Source organism: Gekko japonicus, unplaced genomic scaffold (assembly GCF_001447785.1).
Source record: "Gekko japonicus isolate JY-2015 unplaced genomic scaffold, Gekko_japonicus_V1.1 scaffold823, whole genome shotgun sequence".
Classification (NCBI taxonomy): Eukaryota; Metazoa; Chordata; class Lepidosauria; order Squamata; family Gekkonidae; genus Gekko; species Gekko japonicus.
In genome coordinates this window covers 154,967-165,419 of record NW_015170915.1, presented here as the reverse complement: position 1 = coordinate 165,419, position 10,453 = coordinate 154,967, and the positions used below count along the sequence as shown (strand labels likewise).

General features: G+C 43.5%; 1 protein-coding gene across 1 annotated transcript in view; it reads right to left on the bottom strand.

Annotated features, from left to right (window-relative positions):
* Positions 1–579, bottom strand: part of LOC107116743 (keratin, type II cytoskeletal cochleal-like) — an 11,669-nt gene extending 11,090 nt beyond the window's left edge. The window contains exon 1 of the mRNA XM_015418733.1: positions 109–579. Within this exon, the coding sequence (XP_015274219.1) occupies positions 109–579 (471 nt within the window). The remainder of the gene's footprint in view (positions 1–108) is intronic.
* Positions 580–10,453: the final 9,874 nt, after the last annotated feature.

Sequence of the window (10,453 nt, the reverse complement as noted above, 5' to 3'; positions counted from 1 at the left end):
ATATATATATATATATATATATATATATACACACACACATACATTTTTAACTTCTCCACATAAATATCTCATGCTGGTACAAAGGAACCCTGTGATCTCATAACTCACCTTGTCAATAAATGAAGCAAATTTGTTGTTGAGGGTCTTCAGTTGTTCTTTCTCCTGTTGTTTCACCATTTGGACATTGGGGTCAATGTCCAGGTGGAGTGGCTGGAGAAGGTGAGGATTGACAGTGACAGGTGCGATACCAGGTGGACAATGCCCACTGATTCCGCCAACTCTATATCCAAAGCCAGAAGAACCAAAGCTGTGTCCGAGACCAGCAGATCCCAAACTGTATCCATATCTTGAAGGGCGATAGCTGCCAACAGCAATTTTGGGCCTGCAGGATGCAACACCACAAAGACTTCTGCTGCCAAAACCTAAACCTTTGGAGCCTGTATTGCTGCCCCCTTTGTATGAGATGGTGCTGACAGTGCTGTAGCGTTTCATGTTCCTCGGTACAACAGCAGAGCTTGAACTGTAATTCCGGACTGAAGTACCACCCCTAGAACTGACATGGTAAGATCGGGTGGACATCGTGGCTGATGGACAGCAGAAAGGGTGATAATGTGTCTTTGGATCTCAGTGCTGGAACAGATAGGAAAGTGTCCACGGGTGGTTGCTTCTCTTTGAAACCAGAATTAGAACTTTCACCTTTTTATTCATGTGATGAGTGGCCCTTGGCTGTCTGATTGGCCAAACAGTTATTTGAATTCTATTTATTAGCTTGGGGTATTGAGAAACACCAGCTTGCTGACCTGTTTTGCTGAACAGAAACTGGGGCTATACTTAAAAGCACTTCTTCTGTAACTTCTAATTTAATGGCCGGGAAATCCAGTTCCATAAAAACTATGCTTGCAAACCTCCCTTTTTAATAGTGATGATTAAGAGAAAAGCAGAAAAGTATTCTTTTGATGTGCCCAGCATGTTTCAAGCTAGGCAAGGGGCTATTGCTTCATTTTATATGTGGGAAAAAAGCAATATGAACACACACATGTGTAGTTTATTAAGTTGGTGCAGTGGGCCTAAGAATACCTGATGGTTATTAAAGCACATAGTCAGAAACTTGGTTTCAATTATGCTGACCCTCTGGTTATTTACTCAGAGTTTACCTATGCATCTGGTATAAGAACAGAGGTCAGAACTGCATGTTCTGTCCAAACCTGGCAATGATACTCACTCAGAATCATCTCCTCATCATTTGTTCAATGCATCTGATGAAGTGGGTTCTGACACATAAAATGCTGGAATAAATTTTGCTAGTTTTTAAAGTGCCACTGGGCTTCTGTTTTATTTTGTTGCTACACAGTAATGTGACTATGCATCTGAAATTAGCATAGTTCCCCTGTAACACTGGGCTTTCCTACATTTTTTGGGTCAGTTCTGGCTCCATATTGCTTCCATTTATCCCCCGATTTCTACATGCATTTTTGGGTGTTTAGTTGCAGTTCAGGTTTTTGGTTCCCTCCCATTTTCCCTCCAGTTGTTTTGAGACCCCTTTTACCCCAGTGTTTTCCTGGATGCCAAACTGAGGTCCCAATCACACGCAGAATTAGCCGCACGGCAGGCACGACTGCCGGGCAGATTTTAAGGGTGCAATCACACGGGAACATCTGGCATGCGTCCCACACCCGTCAGCAACCCGTTGCGCACCACCGAAGAAGCTCTGAGTTGGCTTTTTCCTCATGTGTAATGTTTCTGTTGGTTTTCTTTATTCCACCCCCTACCTCCTGCCCAGTATTCAATGACTGAACTGTCGTGGTCAAACCACTCCCTCTCCTTATCCCTGAACACAAGTGATTTCTTTTTCTTTTAAACAGCACAAAAATATCAATATCCTGTTGGAGCACTGTAACAATAGGCTTAGGAGGTTCTCTGAATTCCCAGCTTGCTTTCTTTCTTTCTTTCTTTCTTTCTTCAGCTTTTTCTCTTTCTTTCTTTCTTTCTTTCTTTCTTTCTTTCTTTCTTTCTTTCTTTCTTTCTTTCTTTCTTTCTTTCTTTCTTTCTTTCTGTCTTTAAGGAAGTATCTCGCGCCCTCACAAATAAGGAAAAAGGCATATCTCTACAAGGGAAGGGGCTAATTTTTTTTTTAATTAAGCTGGGAATTCAGAGAACGTCCTAAGTCTATTGTTACAATGCTCCAACAATATACCAATAATTTAATGCCATTTTTAAAGGGGGGGCTGTGATGCCACCAATGATAACAGCACTCTCCCTTGAAAATCCTCATTACTGAAGGCATGTGCCTTTGCCTGCCATTCTGGATTTTCTCAGTTTGAGCTGAGGCAATTTAAGTCCACAGCAAAACCGCATCCAAATAACCCTGGGCAGGCTGAAACCTGGCTGAGCACTGAAGGGAGGTAATGTGATGCAGAATGGGGGAAAAAAACAGAATAAAAAGAAGGTTGAACTTGATTTTAATGCTGAATGGGGGGGGGAACTGGATTAAAAAGAAGGTTGAATTTGATTTTAGTGCAGAATTGCTTGGAGGACACCATGGTGAACATGGATTAAAAGGAGAGTGCAGAAAGGGACATCATGCGATGATTGGGGGGGGGCATGTACCTGAACAGCCCGTCATGTGTTTTGTGCTGAGGCGTGTTTGGAAGGGAGTGCCCTGGGTGCTGAGCAGCACTCACCAGATCCTTAGAAGTCTGTATGGCATGCTGGGAGAGGAAGATAAAGTTGGAGATATCTCAGCACAGGTATTGTGCAGATGAAATTAAACAAAGCTGGTAAATAAATTGCTGGTTGAGTTTCAAGCCAAGGTGGTGTTGCCAAAATGAAGGTAACCGTGACAGGTTGCCCAGCACAGCTGACCTTTAAATAGGTCATACCTTACGACTCTGATCAGCCATTTAATAAACTAAACCTGAGCTTTGGTTGCCTTGTGTCCTTAATTGGGGAGAGCTCTGGGGACAGTGTGTTTCAGACAATGTTACTGATGAGGAAATGGTGAAGGTAGGCAATCATACATGTTACAGATGAGGAAATGGTGAAGGTAGGCAATCATAGTCCTGTGCTGACTCAGTCCTGTCAGTGGGCTTTTTCACACATTACTCAGCACAAATCCCATGTTTGCCACTAAGGGCCTAGTTACCTTATCTCCAATCCAAATGTGATTGTAGGTTCAACAAGATTAGGAACCCCTTTTATAGAAGGCAGGATATAAATATTTTAGATAAGCAGAACATGGGAAGCCACAAGGGTAGGCTTGCCAACTCCCCCGTTAGGGCGGGGGTCTCCAGATTTGAGATCCCCCACCCCCGCTTTTTAAGAATTGGCCGGCGCTTGCCTCCTTAGCGGCACTTTTGCCCTCAATGATGTTGTCTTTTCTTTAAGAAAAAAATCTTCTAGGTACTACAACAAAGGTTTCTTCCACTTGGCTATTTTTCAGAAGGGGGGGGAGAGATGTACCTCTTCCTCTCAAATCACTCCATATAATCTCAGTAGACACTATAACAGCCCTGTAAAGAGGCCTAATCTTATTACTCCCATATTGCAGACTACTGACCGTGAGACTGAAGGTGAGAAGAGAGCAGTCTCCTTAAGGAGCTCGTGCCTGAAATGAGATTCAGATTGAGTACTTCGTGACTTAAGTCTGCTCAGCCACTGAGCTACATCTCTCAAGACTGAAGGTCTTCAAGGACCACATACTACAGCTCCCCTCCCCCACTCCTAGCTAAATCTGCTTTGACCTTGTCCCTCAGAATACCCTCAGGCTTTCTGAAGCAGTGCTCCAGGCTGTCAGCAAGCTGCCAAATTTGCTTTATTTTGGTTTCCCCATGTATGCGCTTGAGTGCTTTCGCTTTCATATGTAGACCTGTTGATGCGCTTAATTGCTTTGCTACTGGAACTTGTATATCTCTCAAGGCCACAGGTGGTTGCTGCTGGATAGTTGCTTTGGTGATCTCACGGAGAACCGTGGGAAGGAGATATGTTATGCCACCTAGAAGCGTTATGCTCCCAGGCCTGATGGTGCACGCGGGAAGTCCTGCAATTGGGCTTCAGCTGTTTGAATGTACTATAACCTGTCATGCTCGTTGCTTTCCCCCCATTCCTAACAGTGATCCTGTACATGCACCTATAGCTTCAAATAAAGTGTACTTTCTGATGCTGTGGGAAGCCTGACACAGGCTCGTTTCAGTTTTTTTCACCTTGTTTGCATCCAGTCAGTAAATTGTTATGAAAGGAGCTTCCTTGAAATAAGGGAGAGATAACACTCCCGCCACCATTGTATTTTCCATTTATTTCTACCCATTGCTTTAGGAATCCAGAGTTCTCGTGTATCAGGTCCCAGTATTGCTAGCACACCTAAAACCTCCAAATCTGATCGCAGTCACAATTGAGAATTGGGAATGACACATTCGAGACTGCAATATGGTCCCGAGATTGCTTGAGGATTACCTCTACTCTCCTCACCACCCCTACCCCATTCCTGCAGGGATAAAGTCAGTGTGGTGTAGCTGTCAGACCAGGATTCAGGAGTCCTAAATCTGAATCCCCACCTGTGCCATGGAAGGTCTCTGGGGGACTTTGGTCCAGTCACACACTGTCAGCCTAACCTACCTCACAAGGCTGCACTGAGAATAAAACAGAGGAAAATGATGTAAATTGTTTTGGGTCCCCATTGGGGAGAAAGACAATGTATAAATGAAGTAAACAACTAAGAATTAAATCTGCGGGGAGGGGGGGCTGCTGAGTGGTAGGGTTGGTTCTTTTTAAACCTTGCTGGCTGTGATGGAGAACAAGCAGACAGGGGTATCCCTGCTTTACCAAACTGCAGGGGAAAGAAAGAGGGTGTGAATGGAGTTTGGCTGTGGTGATTGCAGGCTTACTTAGTTAGAAAATACTGGACATACACATTTGTTCAGTTTACTTACTGGACATTAAGGGCAGATACTGGACTGTCTAGTTCAAAACTGGACACCTGGCATCTGCAGAATGAAAATCTGAAATTCTGCAGAACCTCCCTTTCTGCTCCTCCTCTCTTTGAGTTTCTCTTTTGATCAAAATGGAATTGATTGGAAACAGATTCCAAATTCTTTAAAATAGGTAAAGAAACAGAGTTAGAATTCAGGGAGAAATTGAGTAAAGAGGAATTAAGAGAATTCCTCTTAACAGAGCTCTAAGTTTGGATGCATCGAGTGGCAAGATGGTACAGAAAAAGTCACTCTGAATGTTCTAAGAAGCATTAAAAATTATCCAATTTTCTCCAAGGTATTTTCCAAGGTATTAATGACCTTTTCTGCACTCTCCTTTTAATCCACGTTTACTGCAGCATCCTCCAATCAATTCTGCACTAAAATCAAACTCAGGCTTATAATTCCCCCCCCATTCTGCACTAAAATTGAGTTCAACCTTCTTTTTGTTCTGGGTTTTTCCCCATTCTGCATTACATTACCTCCCTTCGGTGGTCAGCCAGGTTTCAACCAGCTATTGTTCCAGGTTATTTGGATGTTGTTTTGCTGCGGACTTAAATTGCCTCAATTCAAACACTGAGAAAATCCGGAGTGGCAGGCAAATGCAGAAAGGACCAATGTCTAATTCTCCATGGTCTTTGTATTAAGAAGAAATTGTCAAGTCAATCCTTAGTGTGTTTGGATGTAAACACCTGAGCCCTGTTCATGCCCAGCCCTGATCAGAATTCTACTTTCCCCACAAGACCACAATAAATGCACACAGCTTGGGTTGACTGACATTTTATTAAGGAGATGACTAGAAATGCAAAAGACTCCAACACAAGCACAAAGTAAGTGGCCTTGTGGTTGTCGAGTCACATGACAGGCACGCTAGATTTTTTTTTGTCCTTTAACAGAGCAGAAATTCAAAAGCACAGAGACAAAACATTAAGATTACAAATGGTTTCCAACAGGGCTATTTTTGGGCAGGAACGCACATCAGTGTGGTGTAGCTGTCAGACCAGGATTTAGGAGTCCTAAATCTGAGTCCCCACTGTGCCATGGAAGCTCTCTGGGGGACTTTGGTCCAGTCACACACTGTCAGCCTAACCTACCTCACAAGGCTGCACTGAGAATAAAACAGAGGAAAATGATGTAAATTGTTTTGGGTCCCCATTGGGGAGAAAGACAATGTATAAATGAAGTAAACAACTAAGAATTAAATCTGCGGGGAGGGGGGGCTGCTGAGTGGTAGGGTTGGTTCTTTTTAAACCTTGCTGGCTGTGATGGAGAACAAGCAGACAGGGGTATCCCTGCTTTACCAAACTGCAGGGGAAAGAAAGAGGGTGTGAATTGAGTTTGGCTGCAGTGATTGCAGGCTTACTTAGTTAGAAAATACTGGACATACACATTTATATGTCCAGTACTTGTTCAGTTTATTTACTGGACGCACAGGAACTATGTTACTGTACCCATATAAGTCATTGCATAACACTTTGGTAAAATGAGCTTGCCAGCTCTTCTGGCGATTACAGCTGGGTTAAAGCAAACCACAGATTTACAGAACTTTTTTAAAAAATAGAACACAAAATAATCCTAGGCTGCGGTCACACGAAGCAGTAACCACGCTACTGAGACGGATGATAGGCGGATTATCCGGGCGCGATCACAGCGCCACATCTGGGAAGCATAGAGCTCCCATGGCGAACCTGAGGCTTCCCTCCGAAGATGCGCAGTTAAAACTAGTACCTCCGAGGTACTAGTTTGCGGTAACTACGGGGCAAGGGCGGGCGTCTGATCGCGTTTCTGGTGGCATCCGGTGCCCGCCCATGTCCCCTCGCAAAAAGGTGTGTCCACCCCACCCTGGGGTTCCCTTCCCACCAGCGCCATTCTCTTCTAGCGCAATGAAGAGGAAAGAAGAGCAGACGACTCGTCGTGGGGGAGGGGGAGAGAGAGCTTCGCACTAGCCAGCCCCCCGGCACCTTCCTGGGATGAGCAACGCCGGCATCACCTCCTGGGCAAGGCACGAGTGCCGGGGGTGGGGGGGGTGTGTGTGACGACGACGCGGGGACTCAAGGGAAACGCCATGGAGCAGGCAGGGGGTTCTTGGGTGGGGTACGACATGCAAAAAGTTTTTTCCTCAAGTCTCCACGATGCGCACAAGCACCCAACGGCGTATGCGCACACTTCAGTTTAAAACCAAAACACAGCCAAGTTTGCCGCGCCGCTTCTTTGCCATGTCATGTGATCGGCACCTCCCCCCTAACCACGGGACCTCGAGGGGATCTCGAGGGGATGTCTGATCGCGCAACCACACATTATTTTGCACCGGGGCAAACAGCCACGCTTCCCCATGAATTTTCCTGCCCATGTGACCGGGGCCCTTATAGTTTTATTTCAGAATGGTAACATACAACTCCCCCCTCCCACAACTTGTCCCTGAATCCCAAAACATTTTCATTTAATTTTTTTTAAGTGTGCTTAAGTTAGTTTGTAAAATCAGCATAGGATTTGTAGGCTTATTTTCTGAAACCAAAAGAATGCTTTCAAGAATCATATTATTAGATCCAGTATGTTGAAAGACCAAAAACTTTTTATTTTATTTCTTTTTCCAGAAGATTATTCCACATGAAAAGATTGATAAGTCTCAACAAATGTAATTTCCAGCATGGTACAGACTGTCTTCTTATACTGGGCATGTTTCAACCGAAGTTATGGACTTTTAAGTTCCACTGACTGTACATGTTGTAGAACATATAGGAAAGGGGTAGATTAATAAGGTATTTGATTTTAGGAGACCACAAGCCACAGGGAAAGTAGAAATTGAATGTTCTTAAAAGGGAGTAGAAAGAATAATGACAAGATGTGATACAGGTGTCCTAAGGAAAGATGGATACCCTTAAGAGCAGGCAAGTGAGGATGGTAAATTAAAGGAAAGAGAGAGGATATCTGGAGGATATGGTTCAGTAACGACAATGTAAGATAAGATGGAGCAAGAAGTCCAAAGGAGAAATGGATCATTAGTAAAATAAAATAGAAAATTAATCAAAAGTTAATCATTAACGTGAGTAATCAAGACAGGAAAAATACGAGTATAGCGGAAAATTTTATAAACATAATCAGCTTCATGAACAATCAAATTATGATGCTTTGTGTGTTTTGTAACCAATCAATCTGTGGTGCTTTGTTTGTACAAAGTATAAAAGTAGGAAATCATGATTGTATTTTTCAGAACACTTGGCTGTTTCCCTTTATTCTGAATAAAGCATCTAAAGCAGAGTCTCTTTGTGTGGTTCATTGAACATCTGCATACCAGGACAACAGCTCATTTGGCTAACAATAGCATAAAAGTGTAATCCTAAACAGAGTCTGCTGAAGTCAATTAACTTAGAGGGGTTTAACTGTATTTACGACTGCACTGTAAATCTCTCACTAAACTCAATGGAGCTTAAACATGCTTAACTTTGGTTGAAATGTGTGATAGTGCCACTTAATTATTTTTATTAAATTCTGGACTTCAGTGATGAGGGATATGAAAATTATTGATATAGGGGGTTTTTATACGGCTAATTGCGCTGAACAGCAGAATAAAGGGGAAATGGTAGAATAGCATGATAACATTTGCAGCTTGGGAGGTAAAACAAATGACAGATATATATATAATTTTATCAGGGAAATGCTCAGGTGAGGAAATACATGAAGAAAAAGGGCTGAATTTTCAGAGAACAATATTATGCACATAGCATAAGAAGGTTGGAAACTGGGCAATGTCTGTTCCAATGTAACCCTTTTAATATGGATTTGTATTACACCCGTATGAAATAACTCTGATTCTGCAGTTATTGCAGACTCAAGGTCTATGGTAGTCATGCAAAGCTCCACTGCTCACAAATTGTTTCTCCATTCAGTTCCGTGGAGGATCAGCTTTGTAGGCACCAGAAGAATTTGTTTATTTAGATCATTTCTTTGACTCACTTCTCTAATCAACAGGATGAGGTGCATAAAAATGAACAAATTAACTGCATGTGCAGAAAGCTGCCGGGGGTGGGGGCAGAGCTTACCCCTGCACTGACATGGATCAGGGGGAGCATACAAAAGATGTGTCTGCATAGTATCCTCCCAGTTGATTATTCACTGAACCAGAAGTATGGGGAGGAGTGTCTGAAAAGTGCAATATTATGCTCTACAGGGTAATATGTGTACTTTCCCTGAATGGACCATATCATATTTGTTTCCTCTGCAAATCAGAGAATCGATCTCATCCACTACACATAGTTATCAGGGGAACTAGAGTGTGCTGAATGACAGAGACCTACCACAATATATATGCTTTAGCTATAGTACAGCGGATGTTCCCCTGCTGCCTTCCTGTTCTGGATACTTCCTACCCATTGCAATGGATTAGTTGACAGATGCATACAAATGCAAGAATCTCTGATGAAGTCTGGGCAAGCAAGAAACAACTGTTGCACTGGTATTGCTAGGAACAACGGACCAGGCAAGTCACAACTGCAAATGCATTCCAATTCCAAAATGGGCATAACTGTGGTCTCCTAGATTTAAACTGGTATAGCGAGCACTTACAGGGGGGCATGACTGCAGATATTTCAAAACCAGGATGCTTTTAAATATGTCTGCCCTGGCCCTCCATGAATTTGTTAACCAAGATGTCCCCTGGAAATTCTTATGGGGTTGTTAGTTATAGATATTGGTTGGGCTGTAGACTGTTTGTGTTGTTCTTCCTCTGGAACTCAAACTGCAGCTCAGTCCTCTTAAGGCAATTAAGTTCCTGGCATGATAAACTGTTTGGTGTAGTGGTTAAGTGCGCGGACTCTAATCTGGGAGAACTGGGTTTGATTCCCCACTCTCCACTTGCAGCTGTTGGATGACCTTGGTCAAGCCATAGTTCTCTCAGAACTGTTCTCTCAAGGAGAGTTCTCACATCCCCACCTACCTCACAAGGTGTCTGTTGTGGGGAGGGGAAGAGAAAGGAGTTTGTAAGCCGCTCTGAGACTCCAAGTGAAGGGTGGGGTATAAATCCAGTCTCCTCCTCCTCCCGCTGCAATGAGACTTTAAAAATGGGATGTTGTGGGTTTTCCTCCTTGACAACCCGTGGACAGAACTGCCATCAAGGCAGATAATAATACTCAGATAGCACTTACAGAATATCCAACTCTGTAAGGTAAATCAGTATTACAATCCCTGTATTACAGAACAGGCATGAAGTTGAAAGGGGGCAGCTTACCTAATGCTACCAATTCTGAGAGTGTGTGGTAGGGGCAGGATTTCAACCAAGGACTTCCTGGTTTTGTCAAGCCCTCTCGTAGCCACTAATTTATGCCAGTTCTCAGCTGAAGGCCTGATTCTTCCTGCAGACTTGAGGTGGTACCCATGAATCACCCAGCAGAACTATTGCTGTGGCTCAGTGGCAGAGCTTTTGCCTTGCATGCAGAAGGTCCCAGGTTCAATCCTGGGCATCTCCAGTTAAAAGAATCAGACAGCAGGTTAAG